The sequence below is a fragment of the Thermobia domestica genome, chromosome 5 (assembly GCF_964235325.1).
Source record: "Thermobia domestica chromosome 5, izTheDome1.hap1.1, whole genome shotgun sequence".
Lineage (NCBI taxonomy): Eukaryota > Metazoa > Arthropoda > Insecta > Zygentoma > Lepismatidae > Thermobia > Thermobia domestica.
Genome location: NC_137458.1, coordinates 12,303,340 through 12,326,803, shown reverse-complemented (window position 1 = coordinate 12,326,803; position 23,464 = coordinate 12,303,340). Strand labels below are relative to the sequence as shown.

General features: G+C 36.0%; 1 protein-coding gene across 1 annotated transcript in view; it reads left to right on the top strand.

Moving 5' to 3' along the window:
• The window catches only part of LOC145685721 (uncharacterized), a 1,054,280-nt gene extending 1,031,097 nt beyond the window's left edge, over positions 1-23,183 (top strand). Inside the window, exon 4 of the mRNA XM_081758209.1 lies at positions 20,031-23,183. Coding sequence (XP_081614335.1) covers positions 20,031-22,168 — 2,138 coding nt within the window. The 3' untranslated portion in view covers positions 22,169-23,183. The remainder of the gene's footprint in view (positions 1-20,030) is intronic.
• Positions 23,184-23,464: the final 281 nt, after the last annotated feature.

Below are 23,464 nucleotides of genomic sequence, written 5' to 3'. Positions count from 1 at the left end.
TTACACTACACATACATCCATACCAGATAGTGGTTCTGGATATTGTCGATACAATGTATTTTGAACTTCTTGCACTAGTTTGTCTTTAGCATATAATTTTAATTCCAATTGAAGTCTTTTAAGGTCTAATGCAATATCAATTGGTGGAAACTCAATGTCCATTTGATCACAAATAAACTGTTTATCAATACAGGTATGCACTAGCCGGAACTGTTTAGAACAAAAACATCTGGCAACGTTGTGGTGCACGTCAGAACATGATAATGCAACGTCATCAGTTTTGCATCATATATAAGTATCGTTGGAGTTAGTATTCATGATAACGTCATCATGGCTACTTGTCTGCAGTTTCTAAACACACGTGATGTGATGAAATCATTTACCAAGATTACTAATTTACAACAGAATGTACCTTATAGAATCTTAGCTAGCCAAATGATCCCTACAAAGTTTGGATTAAGAATCGTAGTGAAGCTTGAAAATGATAAGAATATAATTTTACCAGCAAGATATTTACCCATGGAAGCATCAAAACAAGAAGAACTGCTGCGTTTCTTAAATACTGGATCTGTATCTTTATGTTACAAAGGATTCTTGGGTCGAAGTCATCAACTTGAATTTAGTACACATCAGCAATTGTGATGAAATCATGAATTCAAACGTCAGACATAGTTGTATGAATTTGGTTGGTCAGCATGACGTCAGCAACTGTGATGAAACCATGAATTCAAACGTCAGCACATTCCTTACCAATGACGTCAGCAATAACTATAAACCAGCAAATACAGTGTCAGCTCATGAAATCATTTGAGCAAGTGCTTTTCAGGAGGAAAGATGTGTACTTCTAACGATAAAGAGTTCATCTTCGCAAGCTATTATCCAATAAATATATTTCAAACAAAACATGTGATGATTGGTATCAGTGCTAGAACATTTGAACCTGTGATTCGATTGGGCAAAGCAGAACAATTTGGTGTACAACTGACCTGTGAAGAATGGCAAATATTATGTTCACGAATCGACCAAATGAACGATTATTTTCATGATGAGCTAAATGTGACCATAGTCAAATCATTAGGCTCAAATCATGAAGTGGTGCTGCGTACAGTCCTCGAAGAGAAGATGGTGCTGTTACGTAAAAAGAGTACATTCCATGTCCCTCGCAATATGGTGTATCTAACACAAACTGAATGGAACAAATTCATCAGCGTATTTCAGTGTGTGAAACATGCAGTGGAAGTGTGCAACAAAACTAGTATATTCCTGAAAAAGTACTATTTTGAAAAATGTGTTATGCATATTGTACAACATGTATCTAGATATTGTGATGGTTGTCAACATCGTTCGTGGGTGCATACCTGTATTGATAAACAGTTTATTTGTGATCAAATGGACATTGAGTTTCCACCAATTGATATTGCATTAGATCTTAAAAGACTTCAATTGGAATTAAAATTATATGCTAAAGACAAACTAGTGCAAGAAGTTCAAAATACATTGTATCGACAATATCCAGAACCACTATCTGGTATGGATGTATGTGGAGTGTAATAAAATGATCCATTTCAATGAATTGTGTTTTTTCATTTCAAGTACAACCCCAGGTTCTGACGTGTACTATTGCACCACAATGTTGTCAAAGGTTTTTGCTCTAAACAGTTCCGGTTCTTTACTAATGAGTGCACAAACTTTTAAAAATGTCAAACCAAACTTTGAAACAAAAATTTAGAACAAAAATCTTTGAAACAAAATTTTGAAACAAAAAATTTCAAACGAAAAAATTTTGAAACAAAAAATTTTAAACAAAAAATTTTAAACGAAAAAATTTGGAAACGAAAAATTTCAAACAAAAATTTCAAACGAAAAATTTTTAAACAAAAAAAATTTTAAACAAAAGTTGTCAAAAAAAATGTCAAACAAAATTTTGAAACAAAAAATTCAAACAAAAATTTGAAAGCAAGAATTTTCAAACAAAAAGTTTCAAACAAAAAAATGTCAAACTAAAAATTTTACGTTTCACGGTTAACCGTCAAACTTTATCCGGTTTTTAACTATTCGATTAACAAATAAACGGTTTTGATCATATTTATCAGTGAGTGCAAAATGTTGAACGAAACCAAGATTTTTAAATGTTAAACAAAACTTAAAACTGAATGCAGCAAAGATTTGAAAATCAGCAACCAATCAGATTGCACGAAAGATAGTGATCAGCCAATCAGATTGCACGAAAGATAGTGATCAACCAATCAAATTACATCAACAATAACTTTGCCAGTGTTGTAGCATGTATTCCCTTAAGACTATGAGTCATAAGATTCAATAAGGTTAGCTATGTATCCCTGTACACTACCTCATCAAGGTCAATCACGTGGTACATCGTATTGCTTACGTTTATATTTGGCTGTAATAATCAATACCAATGACGCATTCTCAAATTATCCTACAAAGTTTAAATGTACCAATGTCCTGGACTCCTAATCCCATCATAGGTCAATAACTGATCACGTGATCATAATGATTTACCCAATGAATGAAATACTATCCAATTTTAAGAACAATTACCAATTATTGATATGACAATAAGAAATGCACCCCTCCCGAAATTTAAGATTGGTACACAAATACACCTGTGTCTTATGAAAAAAGTAATAAATCCTGTAGTTATTCAATAATAAAGCCGTTCAATAACCTTTAAATTTTGAATATTTGGCCATAAGAGGAACACCAATGGGTCCTAGAAAACGTTTACCAAATTATGTTATTTTACAGTTCCCAAATTTAAAAGAGAACATAAACATATAAAGGTAATAAACCATATAACGTGCTAAATAGGGGTCAATAACCTCCGAAATTTGATTTTTGGTAGTTCTTTACCCATGAAAGGGAACGATGTGGACCATCCAAATTTATAGTGGTACATATTGAAGACCTGTACGAAGATACCAAATGCTTATATTAAAACAATTTCTAAAACTGAGTGGATGAGTCAAGATACCCTCCCAAATTTTTAAAGGGTGCATCAATGTACTCATGTCTTATGATAGGAAATGAACCTATATACATGACCATATGACCATATACGGTAATAGAACCGCATCAAACGGGATAAATTGGGCCAAAAACCAAACACGTGATACAACATATTGCTTATGTTTATATTTTGGCATTTTTTTACTCATGAAAGGGAACAAGGTGGACCACCCAAATTTATCATGATACATATTGAGGTCATGTACTATGATAGCGAATGCTTAAATTAAAAAAATTCCAAAATTTAAGGGATTGGCTATGGTACCCCTCCCGGGGTGCATCAATGTACCTATGTCTTATGATAGAAAATGGACCCCTATACATGACCATATAATCATATTAGGTAATAGGACCTCATCCAAGGGAATAAATTAGGTGAAAACGAAACACGTGGTTGTACTAAAATTTGGCAATTTCGTACCCCTAGAAGGGAACGAGATGGACCACCCAAATTTATCATAATATATATTAGGGTCTTATACTATTATACCAAATGTTTAAATTGGGCAATTTCCAAAATAAAGAGGTGGGCCAAAGTACCCCTCCCGGGGTGCATCAATATACCCATGTCTTATAATAGGGAATGGACCAATATACATAACCATATAATCATATAAGGTAATAGGACCTCATCCAAGGGGATAAATTGAGCCAAAACAAACACGTGGTTGTACTAAAATTTGACAATTTTGTACCCCTAAAAGGGAACGAGGTGGACCACCCAAATTTATCATGATACATATTAGGGTCCAGTACTATAATACCAAATATATAAAATGAGCAATTTCCAAATTGAAGGGGTGGGCCAAGGTACCCCTCCCAAATTTTTAAAGGAGTGCACAAATGTACCTATGTCTTATGATAGGGAATAGACCCCTATACATATAACCATATAAGGTAGATCTCATCCAAGGGGATAACTTAGGTCAAAACCAAACACGTGGTACAACGTATTGCTTACGTTTATATTTTGGCAATTTTGTACCCCTAAAAGGGAACGAGGTGGACCACCCAAATTTATCATAATACATGTTAGGGTCCGGTACTATAATACCAAATGTTTAAATTGGGCAATTTCCAAAATTTAAGGGGTGGGCCAAGGTACCCCTCCCAAATTTTTAAAGGAGTGCACAAATATACCCATATCTTATGAAAGGTAATGGACCCCTATACATGACCATATAACTATATAGGATAATAACACCTCATCAAAGGCGATAAAATCGACCAAAAACCAAACACGTGGTACTACGTATTGCTTACGTTTATATTTTTGGCAATTTTGTACCCCTAGAAGGGAACGAGGTGGACCACCCAAATTTATCATGATACATATTAGGGTCCTGTAGTATAATACCTAATGTTTAAATTGGGCAATTTCCAAAATTTAAGGGGTGGGCCAAGGTACCCTTCCCAAAAATTTAAAGGGGTGCACAAATGTACCCATGTCTTATGATAGATAATGGACCACTATACATGACCATATAACCATATAAGGTAATAGGACCTCATCCAAGGGGATAACTTATGTCGAAACCAAACACGTGGTACTACGTATTGCTTACGTTTTATATTTTGGTAATTTGATACCCCTAGAAGGGAACGAAGTGGACCATCCAAATGTATCATAATACATATTAGGGTCCTGTAGTATAATACCAAATATGTAAAATGAGCAATTTCCAAAATTTAAGGGGTGGGCAAAAGTACCCCTCCCAAATTTTTAAAGGAGTGCACAAATATACCCATATCTTATGAAAGGTAATGGACCCCTATACATAACCATATAACTATATAGGATAATAACACCTCATCAAAGGGGATAAAATCGACCAAAAACCAAACACGTGGTACTACGTATTGCTTACGTTTATATTTTGGCAATTTTGTACCCCTAGAAGGGAACGAGGTGGACCACCCAAATTTATCATAATACATATTAGGGTCCTGTACTATAATACCCAATGTTGAAATTGGTCAATTTCCAAAATTTAAGGGGTGGGCCAAGGTACCCCTCCCAAATTTTTCAAGGGGTGCACCAATATACCCATGTCTTATGAAAGGGAATGGACCCCTGTATACGCCTATATAACTATATAAGGTAATAACACCTCATCAAAGGGGATAAATTAGGTCAAAAACCCCCGAAATTTGAATTTTTGGCAATTTTTTACCCATGAAAGGGAACGACATAGACCCCCAATACTGATAGAGGTACATACTATGGTCCTACCCTACCATACCAAATTTTTAGATTTGGCAATTTCCAAAATTTAAGGGGGGTGGTCCTATGTACCCCTGCCAAAATTTAGGGGGTGGGCCATTGTACCCCTGCCAAAATTTAGAGGGGGTGGTCCTAGGTACCCCTAGGTCATTGACCCCGGGCCAAGGTCATTGACCTTTGACCTATGACGTCACAAAAATTTTTGCTGACTCAGTTCGCCATACGGGGGGGACTACTACTCACTGACCCATAACCTACTCCTAACGACATATAGCTCTACTCCTAACAGTGACATTACTACAAACAGTGACATTACTACAAACAGTGACACATGCTCCTAACAGTGACATTACTACAAACAGTGACACATGCTCCTAACAGTGACAATAATTCTAACAGTGACACACATATTTTTAACAGTGACACAGATACTCCTAGCAGTGACAAGAATTCTTCTAATAGTGTGACTCATGCTCCTAACATAGTGACACGTACTCTTTACAATGAAACACACTGGCACATAATAATTATAACATAAGTCAATTAATTGATTCATGTTGATGTATCTTGTCCGTTCAAACGTTTGATGAGTCTTGATTAAGATTCCATACATTTCTAATGTTAAACTTGGTGATGCAGTAAAATATCTAACTTAGTTTCGTTGTAATATCTCATATTATCCCAAATTTAATATTCCTCAGTTTTAAACTTTCGAAAGTAATAATTGCTCAAATACATTACTTAACAAATGTTAATAAAACTCAAGAATGAAATTTCAACTATTTATGAAAGATAACTTCCATCTATTGACGGTTTTGGAAAACAGAAGGCGATAAGAAAAGCAAACAAAAAATAGATCACCTTTTGAAAGAAAAAGAGTCAAATTGCTTCTTCAGAAAATTAAGGAAAACCCTTCTAAGACAAAGACAGGCGGGGCATTTAGTGGCGTTTACTAATTAGTGTTTGATTAATTATCTTTCCCTTTTAGTCCACAAGTGTTTTTAGTTTACGATGTTTTTTTTTTTTTTTTTTTTTTTTTTTTTTTTTTTTTTTTTTTTTAGTTCAGTTTCTCTTGTCTTGAGACGTTGAAAGTAATTTGTTCTCATGGAAAGGTTTCAAGTAAAACAACCCTATCAACTCTGCACAAAATGGCGTCTTTTCAGAATTTCTTATAAAGAGAATGCCACTTAACGTTAGGGATTTCACTTCTTAATATTCTATGACAAGGTTTCTCAACCTGAGGGTGACGAGAGGGTTTCATGGGGGTTGCGAAAACAAGTGGAAGATATAAGTATAATTAGAATCTAATACTGGAAAATATTTTTTTAAATATTATTTTGAATTTTGTTCTGATAGGCATATTTTTTATTTTTATGCATTAACAAAACAAAAAGGTCTACATAGCGAAATAATGTACATGTGTACGTAAACGTAAACGTAAGTTACATGCGTAAATCGTGTAGTTTTTGGACTTATGTAGACTGCAAACGTATATAACTGAAAACAGATGTTTTATAATACTTTCCGTATAAGTACTATATATCTATATGAACTTTCCGTATGAAAGAAAGATAGGCGGTAAGGATCTCACATCGAGATGGAAGCACAGTGGCGTATTTAGCCCCCCCCCCCCCGAAATCTTACTTACTATACTAAAGTATATGAAATATCTTACAGAATTTTCACATTTTCAGGCAAAGCCCCCTCCCCCGAAAGTTAGCAAAGCCCCTCCCAAAACAAAATCGTAAATACGCCACTGTGGAAGCATATAACATATAGCTGACGTGTGTAACGTACGTATATGTATGTAATATACGGAAGACTGTTAGATGTCAAACATGCTGCAGCGGCATTATGTAACATTTAAGAATGAAAAATAGCAGTACATATGTAGCATGTGGATAACGCATACTCCGTACAGAATTCCGTAGTAATCATATGGATTTCGTTTATTTGTACAAAAACCCCTGCAAGGGCGCCCATGTTGTGGTTTCCAAGGGTGGCAAATATAAGCGACGTTTCAAATATAGTTTCAAATTTTGTTATAACTAATGTAAAAATTATATTGGACTTTCGATATTCCCAAGTACGATTTCCTGTTAGGGGGTGCCCCACCTTGCCCTCCAAATGGGCGCCCTTGTACCCCTGCCCGGATAACGAATTTTTCTCAGTGTACTAAACATTTTTAACAGCTTTTTTTTAATCATATGACTCAAAATTAAGGGAGTTATGAAGTTTTAAAATTTTCAAACGATCTCCATTTTGAAACAGTATGACGGATTAAATTCGATATTTGTAATCTGAATGAACTGGCCAAATTTGGTTTTAATCCATTAGCTTCTAGAAAAGTTAATGTACCCACTATAAACAAGAATTGGATTCTACTATTATAGAAATAGATGGATATTGAGACCTCCGCAATAGGTAGATTTAAAAAATCCCACACAAGCTTATTACAAACCAGAAATTATAAGGGAAAAATGAAATGAAATCTTTGAGTTTTACGTCCCACGGTTATGCCGGTTAGGCTAAAGGAGACGGTGATGATGAAAAATAAGTGAAATGGTGGAATGAAAAAAGTGGGAGGAAACGGGAGAACCCCGAGAAAACCCACGAGCACGGTGTTTGTCCACCACGAAGTTCACTTGGCGGGGGCTGGAATCGAACCCGGGACCCCAAGCACCAGAGGTGAACACTCCACCACTGAGCCACCGCGACCCCCAGAAATGATAAGGAAGTCGCTGGCAAGAGGATGTGATAAAATGGGAGTCGTGACAGGAATTAGGTTGAGAACCACTGGTCTAAGGAGTCAGAAATATCTGACATGTGCATAGGGCCGGCTCTACCATATGTGCAACATTTGCATTTGCACGAAGCGGCAAATTTTGAGGATCGGCAAAGTCTGTCATAACTATAGTATTTAAAGTAAATATTCCTTGTTGGGAACAGACTTCCTGATGACGGTACTTAAATTTACTAAACTGACCTTCTATTTGAATACTACAATCATAAATCATGTTTAGGTCGCATTAGTTTAAGGTCACATGGACAGTGTTAAAGCAAATGGTCAAACAAATTCTAGCATGAATTGCTTGATTGTTGTCAAATACACGAACTCAATTCTCGAACAGTAGCGAACACTTGTTCCGTTTAGTTAGTTATCATAGTTTTGATGTGAAAACTAGTATTGTATTTGTGACAAACAAGTTCCTTATGATTAAAAGTGAAAATATGGTTTGTTTATTTATTTATTTTTTGTTTTAATCAACTGATGTAGAAGGAGAATCAAGAAATGATATTGAATTCTATAAAAAGGATTGTCATCTTTCGTCTGCAGATGTGTTTACTTTATCATTCACTAACATAATAAATTATTATTAAAAAAACAGACACAACGAGATTGTATTTGTAGTGTTTAAGCCTTTCTAAATGCTAGTGCTCATCCCTCCCTTTCGTGTTTCATTTTGGGGTAGCATTCTTAAAATCGTGGCTTTTAAGATTTATTCATTCTGGAGAAAGGAAGGGCGGCAAATTGCCTATGTTCGGTCCTGCGTGTGCAAGTAAATATTAATTCTTCGTTTGAAAGCCTATAGTATTACCAGACAAGTATGTTTCGTTGTACATTCTGAATTTCAAATTACAGGAAATTCAGATGAAAACTGGAAGTGGTTGACGTAAGTTGTGTGCTCCTAGGTCTGTGTCTCAGATACCATGGTCCATGATCCACGGTTAATAATCTAAGAGTACATAGGACAACTCTACTAAATCTTGGAAAGGGTACCTTGTTCCACTTCGTAGATATTGGGAGCATGGGCGCCCGAAGAAAATTTTCTAGAGGGGGGCTCAAATCCTTGGTTGGTAATTACGTTTGGTATCTTTTATTTGTATTAAGAAAATATTGAAATTTAATAAATTTTCGTGAGCCGGGGGGGGGGGGCTCGGGCCCCACCCTACCCTACCCTTCGGGCGCCCATGATTGAAAGGGTTATATAGAACGATCATCCGTAAATTTTGAAAATTGACAAAACTAAAAATTTGGTATGGTAGTATAAAACTGGAGCACGTACTTTTATAAGTATAGTTGGTCCATCACATTGTCTTTTATGGATTAAAAAAATGGCAAAAATGCAAAATTTGAAATTTATTATTTACCTATTTTATCGACTTTGTTGAGGCCTTATTACCGTAAATGGTTGTGTAATAGAGTATAGATACGAATTTCCTTTCATAATACACGTGTACATTGACGCACTCTCCAATAATATGGGATCAGTACATTGATTCGCCTCTTAAATTTGGGAACTGTGTAAAAAAAAATGGTAAATATTCTCTAGAATTCCAATATAGAACTCTGTAAATGTGGGTGATCCTGCTTATTTCCTTCTATGTGTAAAAAAAATTGACAAATATTAGTTAGTATTGTCACGTGTTCACTACGTGCAGCGACGCAGCTACGGTAGTTGTCGCCCGGGGCAAGAACTCGCTTTAGCACCCGCTGACCAACCAAACCAAAACATTCCTCCAACATTTTGACCCAATTCTGCGCCCTCCCGATTCGGCGCAAGACCCGTTTGCCTCCCTAAGTTACGTCACTGACTACGTAGTGAGTTATTAAGCTAATTTATTTTCTTTGATGAGTCTTTAACATGTTATATGGTTAGAAAGGGGATCCACTTTCTTCCTTTCGTAGATACATTAATGATACCTTGTCAAAGTTTGGGAGGTGTGTTGGTCCACCCCATAAATTTGAGAACAGCCAAAAGCAAAACATTCGGTAAATATTTTCTAGGACTCGAATATACAACCTTGTAAATTTGGGTAGTCCAACTTGTCCCCTTCCATTGAAAAAAAAAAATGCCAAAATATTCACATTATACCATGTGCTTACCTGTGGTCCGTTATTGACCTGGTTCATCTTGTTAGATAACAACATATGGCTATACGGTTGACTGCAGCTGCCCTTTTCCTTTCTTATGATATCCATAGGTTAATTGATGCACTATTCTTAAATTTGGGAAACGTATATTGGACCACCCTTCAAATTTGGGAATTGTCAAAATAATAAATGATCTCTAGAACTCAAGTATAAAAATCTGTAAATTTGGTTGGTATTGCTTGTTCCTTTTTACGGGTAAAAAATTTTCAAAACTTCAAAATATGGAGATTTTTGATCTATTATGTCATCTTTAATGAGGTTTTAGAGTATTATATGCTTTATATAAATGAGTACAAGTGTCATTTCTCTTTCGCGAAACATGGGTAAATTGATGCTGCTTCTCAAAATTTTGTAGGGTTACATTGCCCCACTTCTTTAAATTTGCAAATTGTCAGAAATATATATATATATTGATAAATGTTTTCTAGGACTGGAATATATACTTGTGTAAATTTGGTTGATACTGCTTATCCCGTTCTATGGGTACAAAATTGTCAAAAGTAACATTTCATATTTGGCGTGAATTTTAAATTTTGGTTAGGAAAATGAATTAGCTTTGAGGTGCGAATTTTGAATGTTGTGTTTAATGATCACTAAGGTAGATTGTATTGTATGATTATATGGATCTTATTGTCCCTTATTCGACATGAATATCTTGACATACTTTTATTAAATTTCAGGAGGAGTACGGTACATATGACCCACATTTAAATTTTGGAATTGTCAAAAGTAAACTTTGTAATTGTTCTATAGGACTCGAGTATATATATATATATTTTTTTTTGGTAAATTTGGATGGTCTAACTTGTGTCATTTTATGGGTAAAAAACATGTCAAAATTCAAATTTGAGGATTTTGACCTAATATATCATCTGAACACTTTAAAACTTATAGACAACTCATAGTCTAAGGTCATTGGTGTCAAAATTTAGGACTTGGAACTTGATAGCTAATTATTAAAACCAATTGATATGTTACCATAACGATTTTGCACTTTGAAATTTACTTACGAATCATGGTCTAAGGTTATTGGTGGGCAGTGGCGTATTTACGATTTTGTTTCAGAGAGACTTCGCTAACTTTATTCCTGGAAACTTGAAAATTCTGCAAGATATTTCATTTAACTTTAAAATAATAAAATTTTCGGGCTTTTAAGCCCGAAAGCACCCCTTAAATGCGCCATTGTTGGTGGAAAGTTATTTTTTGTGTAATTTGATTAACTGATCACACTCAAATCTTTATTTAAAAAAAAAAAATTAAATGTTTCAAATGTTACATTTTAAAATATTACCCTCGCATCGTCTTGAAATGAAGTCGGAGGCCATGATTAATTTCGTTGTCATGCCCAGTTCAATAATATTTCTGTAACATCGTCTGGTTGTTATGGCGAAGATCAACATAAAGTGACGTAAATAGCGGGAAGTTAAAATATCATAAACATAACAACGAAGATTTTAATACATTGTGAATATAAAAGTGCTGCTGCTGCTGCTGCTGCTGATGATGATGATGATAATTATTATTATTATTATTATTATTATTATTATTATTATTATTATTATTATTATTATTATTATTATTATTATTATAGGTATTCTGCCAAGGGCGCCCATGTTGTGGTTTCTAAGGGAGGCAAGAAAAAGCGACATTTCAAATATAGTTTCAAATTTTGCTGTAACTATTCTAAAAATGCTATTGGGTTTTCGATATTCCGGGGTACAATTTCCTCTAGGGGAGGCGAGCGCCCCACCTTGCCCTCCCTGATGGGCGCCCTTGTATTCTGCCATTATTGGCAGATTAGTTGCCGCAACTAAGAACCTTCCATGTTCCAGAATCTTCCGCTAACCTCCTCGTCTTCACGTACGATTTTTCTGTATTGATATCGTCCATGAATTGTTGCCTCTTTCATACTCTCCCTCTTTTTCCTGCCACCATACCTTCTAGTATGTCCTTTATAAAAAATGTTGAAGGTGCCTTTAAAGTATGTAAATGGAAAGGAATCGTTAAGTGTTGGAAAGTTAAAACAGGACAATATTATAAATAAATAATATGATATAAAAGATAACTAGTTATCTCCGAAGTCCTATACATGATTTTTTTTTTTTTTTTTTTTTTTTTTTTTGTCAATTCAGTAAATGATACACATACACCAAACTATGAGCAAACCAAGTTTATCCCCCTCTGTGTGGGATGTGTTACATCTCACGGCAAACCGCTTTTGACTTTCAAATTAGCGGCTTTAATTTCAGCTTCCAACACACGAGTTCCGGTTACTCATTGTGTCGTGTCTTCAATATATACATATATATTTTAAAACAAAAAAACGACGTTCAAATGTTATGCGTCAAAGAGATTATATACTAGAAAACGTGATGTTGTATCTGCCTCGTGTAATTATGCTGACAAAGCCCATACTACTCTTCGCTTCCCATTCTCTGTCACCCTGTTATAAACGTCGCTTCCACCGGCACTGTCTTTTCGGTTAATACCATGACATAAAAAAAAAACTGATAATAAAATCAGTTTTGTCGTTGTGGAAAATCCTGGTATTTTCTTTCCGCCATATCTGTCGTATATAGTTACATGTCGTCTTGTTCACTAACGATCCCAGCAAATACAATACCGTTACAAGTCAATCCTCTCTTTTTATTTCTAGTTATTTTTTTTTCTTTTTTTGTTCTATTTCTAGAAAATTTTTCTCTAATATAACGCTTTTACCTTTTTTCTTTATTTGCTGTGGTTTTTAGAAGGCTTTCTTGTTAGAAAAATCAATATCTCATTTACTAGAGACTTCGTTTTAGACCACACAAAACAGTTGATCACTCCCTGAAGAAAATGGGTTCCAATTACACCGCAATCATTTTCAGTTTTCACGCTCTGTTGAATGTATTTTACTGCTTCTCCTACCATAAAATTTTCTTTTTGAAAAAAAAAAAAAAAAACAAGTCTACATACACACCAATCTCTCACACACACAGAAGTTTGTTAGTACCGACACCTGTTATTTAACTACCACGAAATTATAGATCGTTGGAAAAATACTGCTCTCACATCGCCCACAAATACAATGTAATGTCTGTATTCATGTCGAATGCTGTTTGTGTCAATTGGTTGCTCAGTGTCAACGATAGATGTCAGCTTAAAAACCTGTTTTCGTAACATGCCACGGGAAATATAATTGGGCATTTATAGTTCAGTTATCATAATGTTTGTGATTTATGTGAACAGGTTTGCTGAAATGGTAATCCAAATGTTGTATTTCTGTCAGTGTGATTGGAATGATTTTTCCGAGTTATTTAAGTTCTCTTAGAAAGGTGCTTTTCGTTCCCTCCTTGTTAATTTTCAATATAAAAAATGATAATAATTTTTTTCCACGAACGACCCTAGCCATAGGAACTAAATACACGTTTCTTATTGGTTGCAGTTTGCGATTGTCTAAATCTTCTGGTGCATGTATTGTGTATTATAGTAATAGAAGAAAATTGCCGCTTTGTGCATTGATAGAAATTAAAATATTATGTTTACGTTACATTTCGTAAGAACATGAGAGGCATATTATTTTCAAGCGCTACCAAGAGCGCCCATATTGTGGTTTCCAAGGGGGGGGTTAAATAACAGGGAGTATACGCGACATTTCAAATATAGGTTCAAATTTTGCTGTAACTAATGCAAAAAATTCTATTGGGTTATCGATATTCCGAAGTACAATTTCCTCTAGGGGGCAAGCACCCCACCTTGCACCCCTGATGGACGCCCTTGAACGCTACCCTTAAAAAATATATGCATTTTGGTCACAAGGAAGCGGGTGATGTTCGAAGTTGGACCACTCGAGTGTGACGTACTTTGTGGTGGACAAACACCGTGTGCGTGGGTTTTCTTGGGGTTCTCCCATTTCCCCCCACTTTCTTCTTTCCACCATTTCATTCATTACTCATCATCACCGTCTTCTTTAGCCTAACCGGCAGAACCGTGGGACATAAAACTCGAAGATTTCATTTCATTTTTTTTTCGAGTGTGACGTAATATCATGTGGTATTATCATAGGAATAAAGGTGGAACGAAACGAGCCCTGCGGTGCTTCTAACCCCTTTCGCCCGCTGCCGCTATGTTTCGTAACGTAAAGAAATCACTTTTTAAGCATTATATGTTATGTACAAGGTTAAATGAGTATTAGTTTTATCTTATTTTAATGATGTTAATAATAAAAGTGTTATGAATTTTTTTTTTTAAAAAAATAAAGAACACTCCTTGGAGCGGGTTTGAACCTACGCCAAAAGCAATTGTTATTATTTGGCCACATAGGGACACAAGAACTGTTATGACGGAAACCAGCATACGTATTTGCTTACTAAAGAAATATAGAAAAAACTATCCATTTACCATTTTAATTGGGAAATTTGACCCTTTATGATCTAGACTAGTCTCTAATGTTCAGTGATGCACTGGAAGTTCCAATACGGAGAATATTTTCAAGGTGGACATCAATTATCCGGGAAAAAAATTCAGTTCAGCTTAAAAGATTACGTCAAAAATACATTTTCAATAACGGGTCAGGCGGTTCGGATAAAATTCAATGGACCGGAACTGACCCACTGGCCGGCTGTTGCTCTGTGTATATTCTACTATATATCATCATACGTCAACATTTATGCGGTTACATCCGTATTTTGAGAATAAAAATTTCAGTCCGCATAATCTTTCAAAATTCCCTGATTTGGCCACATTTTCTAAGTTCAGGTGTACTGACTTATTAATTTGATCTATCGTGTTGATAGTAGCACTAATTGAAAAATGAAATGAAATCTTTAAGTTTTACGTCCCACAGTTATGCCGGTTAGGCTAAAGGAGACGGTGATCATGAGAAATGAGTGAAATGAAGAAAATGGGAGGAAACGGGAGAACCTCGAGAAAACCCACGAGCACTTTGTTTGTCCGCAACAAAGTCCACACGGCGCAAGCTGGGATCGAACCAGGGACCCCAAGCACCGGAGATGAACGCTCTACCACTGAGTCACCGCGCCCCGCAGCACTGATTGAGGAATGTAAAATTGGGCACCTTGGCATAACTATGGGTCTCGTATAGCTTCGCAACTAATTTTTTCTTTTTGTATTCCTTACCTATCCATGCTTTCGGTTCATCCTGCCGAGTTTTGCTATGATGGTGTTTTTTTAAACATATTATCACATTTAAATGGTTAAATCTACGAGGAGCGTCCAGTAAGTTATCTACCTAGACAGGAAGGGAGGGGCGGAGCATAATGATAGCTGACACACACGCCAAGGCCACTCTGGGGAACACCGCTGCGCAATTTGTGGTTGGTCGGAGTAATGCAGTGGCCGTGAACAAAGTATTTGTGTTTGAAAAGCAGTGCGGGATGCAGCTGTCCCAAGACTTTTTGGATTTCTTTGAGGAGAACCAGCACAAATTCCTGGCTCAACTGGTGACAGGTCCAACAGGCTGTTTTCCAGTGGTTTGCAAGCCATGACAGAGTTTTTTTTCCTCTCGGATTTCTTCGTTGCCCACGAAGTAGCGACGGTGCATAGATTTACATGGGGACTACATCGAAAAACAGTGACCAGGTGAGCCTATCTGCATTCCTTCCTGTGTAGATAGATAACTTATTGGACGCCCCTCTATTGCACCCATCATTGATTATTATTATTATAAAGGCCTCCATTGGAACTACATCGAAAAACAGTGATGACCAGGTGAACCTATCTGCATTCCTTCCTGTTTAAATAGATAACTTATTAGACACCCCTCGTAGAACACAATGATTAAATTTCTAATTATAGTGGTTATTATATGCCAGGCAGGTAAGGAGAGATAATACATTCTAAATAGTTAATGTTGAAAATGTGTCTTGTGAGCTTATATAGCGAGAGATATAATTTAAATAAACATTTACAAGAGCCAAACATTTAACCTGTACCAACAGAAGGTTGGTAAGCTCATACAATAAATTAGGAAAACAAACTTGTGTTTCAAGATTATGTAATGTTTCTGCTTTGTATTGGTTGTTTTGTGTTTGATTATGTGCTGATTGAATCACTGTATGTAAACAGATTTTCTCATTCACTTTGGATCTCTGATGATTGGTTTGTCTTCCTTTAAGATTGCTTCAACGTTACTTTGAAAACGGTCTCTAGTTCCTGTCCGGGTAGCACTGAGTTCATACCTTATTTGTTTAATTACGCCTTTAGAATATGATAAACACTCCCTATCGTTTGATTGTGCGGGCTTAGTTCAAGCACGACGTTGGGAGAACAATGACTACTCTAAGTTTTTCCAAGATATAGAAATTAAAGAATCAAACTACATGCCCTAGTGACGACTATTACGTACCTAGTTAGTGAAGATCCTAGATAACCTTTATTAATTTGTCTCCTTGACTTTCCTTAATGTTTTATACAACATTTTTCCTGATGTGATTGAGTTTAACCCTTTCGACATTTATGGTATATTCTCATACGTGTGTATTGTTTTAAAATGCTTATATAACAACTATTACTGTTAGATTTTCTATTGTTCAATCGTACATACAATGCGATACAGGTCACGTGTATTTTCAGAAGGAGCTCGTCAAGTTGTTGGGAGTCATGACGTCATTTGTTTTGGCCTTCAAGAGTAAGATTGAAAAAGGCTGATTTTGTTCTCTCGCAAATGCTGCTTAAAAGGTTTTATGGGACCCAAGAACACATATATATGTCGTAGACATGAGCATCAAAGAGAGTACACGTGTTATGGCTTCTTTCTACCCCCTTCTCTCTCCTCCCCCTTCTACAATTTCCTTAACATAGTTTACTTTGAAGGCACTGATCCTCAGTTGAAAATCCACTCTCTATTTAAACACAAACTTAAGAAAGGAAGAAGGTTTAATTGATTGTGTTTGCTAATGGTACCGTTTGAAAGGTTCCTTTATCCTGAAAAGAATGAGGTACTCACCATAATCCTAGGTTAAATAATAATGATGCAATAGCTGCTTGACTGAAAGTCTAAAAATTTACATTAAAAATCCAAAATCCCAAAAGGGTTAACTAATCTTAAAGTGATATTCCTACACGTGCACTCTAATTCTTCTCCAGATAATCTAGATTTCTGGAATATTGTCGATGGTGAAAAAATTGTGTCTATCCACACCTTTTGTAAAGAGTTCATTCCTTAGTTAACTCTTGTAGCAATTACACAAACGCTTGTTACGTCAAACACTGTAAATAGTAGAAGAGAATTTTAAAGTACAATTATTCATTCTACCTTCCTTCTTGAATAACAAAGAAAAATAAAGATTTGATTTCCACCTTATCAGCGGTAGATCTAGAAGGTAAAAACTGGAGGACAGTCAGACCCCAGATTATGATAGGTATATCATGCGTTTACTATAAACTTTCAAACATATATAAGTAGTAGCTTAAATTCCTTTTGTCACTAAAAAAAAGTGGGGGCCCTAAGCTTCCCTGCCTCGGGCTACATCAGCCTTTGCACCTAATAATGAATAATAGATCTTGATTCACCACAACGTTTATATAACAAGTTAGCCAGTAGTGAAAGCGTGTCTCTATTCTAACATTTGAGAATATTGTAACCACGGGCGCCATTTGAGAAGGACAGGACAATTTGCCCCTGCCTGTGTTTAAAAAACAATTTTTGTCTAATAAATTGTATACTAATATACCACAAAATAAAAAAAAACGCGAAACTCTTATGTCGGTGGGAAAACTTGGCAAACTCCCTCTTTGGCAACCTGAAATGACGCTATTAATGGAAATTGTTCCTATATGGAAGTTTGTTTTTATTCTTACTATTTAAGAATAAGTACGTCCTATGTTAAAAAATTCTTCTGCTGTTTGTGTCTAAGAAGTATGCCCAACTCTTATGTAAATCAAAATATTTCTAAATAAAGCAGAGCCGAAACGCTAAGAACCGCGTAAATGTGATGTCTTAGATCTATATATGTATTAGGAAGGATTATTATTATTATACATTGATGATCTTAAAGCAATATAAGTTTAACTTGCAGCTCCAATTAAAAAAGAATTGACGAACTTTGAAACTATTTTTTTCAACTTGATTTAAAATTTTGGTACATCTTGAGGATAGCTCAGATTATAATGGAAATTTTATGGTTAAAATCTATTATTTCACAAAATAAAGAAAAAAACCTAAAACGTAAGAATCTCATTTATGCAAACAGCAAATCTGTAGCTATAGTAATGAGGTAAAAATAACGTATTTAATGTAAATATCAGTATCAAGTATCGATAATAGAGGCACTGCGTGCACTATTTTTTGTTAAGACAGTAGTTCCCAAACTTTTCTTACTGACACATACTTTGCTGAACACCCACTTTTGTTGATTTTTTATTAATAATATAAATTACGTACAATAGTTTAGGCGTCTGAGTTTTCTATAAAGGAGTGACTCTATGTAGCACTGAGGATTGTTGCTTACGCTGCAGACGTTGATTGGTACAACTTATCCCAAAATTCATTTTAACTGACTAAATACTTCATAATTTTTAATTTTTAAAATTTAGGAACCATTATTTTAAGACATTAAAGTTATTTTATATATGTGTGTCCCAGGAGGAAGGGCAATACTTCGGAAAATGGTAGTATGGGTGATTCTAAGCAAAAAAAAAAAGTTCATAAAAATATGGGTCCTAATCTCAACGTTTTGAGACCTACAGATTGTGAACCATTTTTGACTTCATGATGCTTACTACTCACCCTGTATTTATTCTACAGAAGAGATACATACCGGATTTGAAAGGTGATGGAATGACCTTTCTAATGGTATGCAACATCTAACAGTGATTTCTTTCGAAGGGAAGTTATTGAGAGAAATTTGGGAATAAGTGTTGCCATCCAATTCCCTTACATAATCTTAACTTTCCCTTAATAACCCTCTTTTCAAAGACACTTCTGCCACATGTTGCATACACTTGGAAACGTCATCCGTCACCTTTGAAATCCGCTATGCCTCACCTCTTTAGAATATTACAGGATGAAAAATACGCAACATGAAGTCAAAAATTGTTCACTACCTGTTGCTCTCAAACCATCGAGATTAGGACCAATGTTCATATGAAACTTTTTGCTTAGAATCACCCATACTATCATTTCTTAAAATATAGCTCCTTCCTCCTGGGATACCCCGTGTATATACAGGGTGTTTCATAAATCATCGACAGCGTTTGGGAGGTGAGTCCTGAGATCAAGATAGGATAAAAAGTATAGACCATTGTGGGTGCACAAATGCTTCCTTTCGGAGTTATAGGCTTCTGAAAACATGAAGAAATGAAATTTAGAAGTTCATAGCTGCAAAACTATGGGACTTACCGTAATCGGGTCAAGACTTTACTTGGGAACTAGTATGTGTCCTATCCAAATATCCAACATTTGAGAATCCTGCAGTACTTCCGCAACAATTTTTATAGAGGTAGTTGGAGAGTACTTCAAATTATATGCCCGTAGCCAAACTCCCTCTACAAAAATTGCTTAGTGTGTATCTTAGGATTCTGAAACATGTATTTTTGGATAGAGCACATACTAGTTCCTAAGTGAAGTCTTGACCCGTCTACGGTAGGTGTCATAGTTTTGGAGCTATGGACGTTTAAAATTCTTTTTTTTTTATGTTTGCGGCAGCCTATAACTCCGAAATGACAGACTTCTGCACCCAGGTTGGTCTATACTTTTTGTCTTATCTTGGTGTTAGGAATCACCTCCCAAACGTTATTGGTGTTATTTTTGAAACACCCTGTATATTATATAATGTATATAAATGTGTACATGAAGTTTAAAATGATATTAAAGCAAATGTTTTCTGTTTATCTTTGCAGATGTTGCCGATGATCTACATACTTCGGAAGCAACAATATCTGGACTCCTTAGGGAAGAAACGCCTACTGCAGATGGTAGCAATATACACAAAGAACCTCTATCATCACTATCGCCTTTATTCCTGATAGAAGAATCATTCGAAACAAGGTACCAAACCACCATTCCACCAGGAGCAGCTGAAGATAGACCGACAGCACCTGATGGAGTGCAAGGAACTCCAGAAGCAACTTCCAGTTTCGTCTTACCAGATATGACACCGACGCTAAAAGAAACGTTTGATCATCAACAAACGGATCAATGGTTTACCAAAAATCATATCACATCCATAGGCACCGATTCTTACACGTCCAATAGATTAGAGCCTGTAGATGAATCTCCAACTTTTTCGATGTCTTCCAGTTCTTCAGATGAAAGTTCCTCTTCATCCATAAATTATTTCACGACTTTGTCAGCTTCCAGCGTAATGGATATTTCTCACTCAGATTCTGGAACCTTTGCCAAGACAGATATGTCCGACACAAATACTCATGATAGCAGTGCTCTTCCTAGTTCTTCAGTAAATTCCCTCACAACTTCTGCAGATTCCAATATAATGGACTCTAATTCTGATACATTCACCAAAGATGACCCCTTTTCTGTAGCCACTAAAAATGGTGACATCCTTGGTTCCTCTTCCTCCATTTCTGAATCCAGTGACAATACAGTTATTGAAACACAAACTCGTTGGCCGTCAGGAAGCTTTCCAAGCTTTGAAGATGAGGGCAAATCAACATTTTCAACAACCATCGTTGAGATTGAAGCACTGCCAACATCTTCACCGACATTTGCAACGCCAGCAAGAGACCAGGAAGTGAAAACGAGCAAAATGATGAAAGATGACGCCCTGCTAGGAACGAAAGTCACTTATCCAGAAATTTTTACAAACGACGTATCTTCCAACGTTATGAACGATTTATGGACACCCGAAGGTACTACACATCCTAAAGGAACTCCGATTCATCCAGCGCATACGTTTATCGATAACACTGACGCCCAGGAAGAAGAGGAGGAGGGAGAACATAGGAAGGAATTGAGCGAAAGTGAAACATTCCCTCCAACTGCAACCCTCGCTTCTGCCACTTCCAATGGTCTTTCGTCATCATGGTTATCATCAACCACTGACGTCACAGATGCTGGTACTACAACTACACCCACGCTGGCGCCACTGTTGCGCTCCTATCTTCTCTTCCTGAACGGGAATACAACGATCGTCAAGTTGCGATACGATGACTTTGTCAAGTATTTAAAACTAAACTTAGCAGCTAGGTTATCCTTGGAGTACGACGACATTTCGGTTAATAAGGTTATGTTTACCCCTCAGTTGCTTGTAAATGTCAGTGTAAATATTAGAAAACTTCGAGATGTCGACGAAGCAATGATGATGTTGGCTGGGCGAAACACAACGTTACTTGAACTTTCGGGTGAAGAGTATACAATTGTTCGCGTTATATCTTTGTATTCAAAACTTACTCCGAAACCAGCACCCGTTACACAACAAATTGACGTTGAACTTGTAATCTACACAGTTGTTGGCGGTGCATGTGCTTTCATAATCATATCTACTGTGGTCATTGCTCTCGTAAGATTTATTAAAAGTAGACCCACTAAAAGTTTTGATTTGTGTCCAACTCCTCATCCTAACTTTAGACTGGAAGATTATTCAGCGAATAAATCGATTCCGCGTCCCAAAGTTATTTATACTGGGACGTTCGCGCGTGCCCTTGTTGGGAGTCGACTAGAGGACCATTATAAAGCATGGGACGATAACAGTGGCGGCGCGTACCCTTATCAGTGCAGCGCAATTTTAACAGAGGACAATCCGGGTGTTAAACTGAAAAGAGTGACGCGATTGAATGGTCCCTCGTACGCCGAGATCGAGACTACAAGCTGCCATCAGCCGAAAATCAACCTCAATTCGTTCAGGAGACAGAAAAGCCTTATTGAGTCACAATCGGCAACAGGAACAAACACGCCGCCATCCAGTCACCAGAATCAGCAGTATTTTGGCCTCCAAAAATCTAGTTCTTTGGAAACACAACCTTTGGATGTGAGGTTTATTGAAGATTTAGGTGTAGACAATCCAAACTTTCAAACGTAAAAATATTTATGTATGTATATACGTATATACATAAATGAAAGAAGATTATTAAAATACAAATCAAAGGTGCTTGCTTATGAAAGAGAACAGATAACAACGCCAGTATATTAACAAACAAACAAAGAATGGTATTAACGGTTAAGCATTATACACCAAAATGTTATTTTTTTCAAACACTTTTTTTTAAAAAATGAAATGCTAAAGACTCACTTAATTATAAAGAAAACGTCCAAGGTTAACCAGGTCAAAGGTCAAAGAAAAGCGGGGAAGATCAATTATTACAAGACAATACGTTAAAAGTGCATCTTAGGATTCGCCATTAAGAAATCAGGCAAATATTAAAAGACAGATTTGGTAGTTAAAAAAGGTTTGTGATAAATAGTGAGGGAAAGAAAGATATTTGAATGTTAGTATAAGCTGAAACACGGAAATATTGTCAATAAAACATGATAATGAAAGAATAAGCTTTTATCAGGAAAAATTAGAATTGTACAATACTTATTTTATGACAGTAAATAAGTCCAACGAAGATGGGTTTCCACAAATTTGAAAAGAAAAGAAATCAGTGTATTATTTATAGTTTATACTAGTATCAATTACTCGCTTCATTAGGTTAAAATAAGAAGAAATAATAATATATTTCGTTAGTCAGTCACTTTTTATTATTACTAAAGTGCTCTTTGATATCGGTCATTTTTGATCATTTTTAACCCTCCACCTCTCCCATGTGGTGTGGCTGAATTTGGATTTAAACAGCATCGAAAGTGTCAGTGTTTATCTCACCTACCCCGAAAACTAAGGATTCAACACTAATATCGGTGATTTTCGAACATTTATAAACTTCTGCTCCCCTCCCCTTCCCTTAAGTTGCACCGTCAAAGTGATATGACAGAAACCACCCCAGGTCCAAACTTCATCGACGTTGAAACTTTGATTGAGATCGGTCGGGTGGTTCAAGAGTAGTGAAGTCACAAAGACAGTTACTTTCATGTTTTTTTTTTTTTTTTTTTTTTTACATATATCTTCCCCTCTCCTACATTGTACCGTTAAAGTAAAATGATAGAAAACATCCCAGGCTCGAACCTCATCTATGTTAAAAAATTGATCGATAGGTCGTTTGGTTCAAGAGTTATTAAAGTAGATCACTAGGTGTTCCCAGTGCTATGCTAAACGCTGCTTAAATAATGGGGCGTTGCCAGATAGTGTCGAGTGTTTACTGATGCCAAATAATAAAGGAAGTAATCATGGAATTCTGTTTGGATATTTACTGGAGAAATTAGTTTTCGACCCTTACCA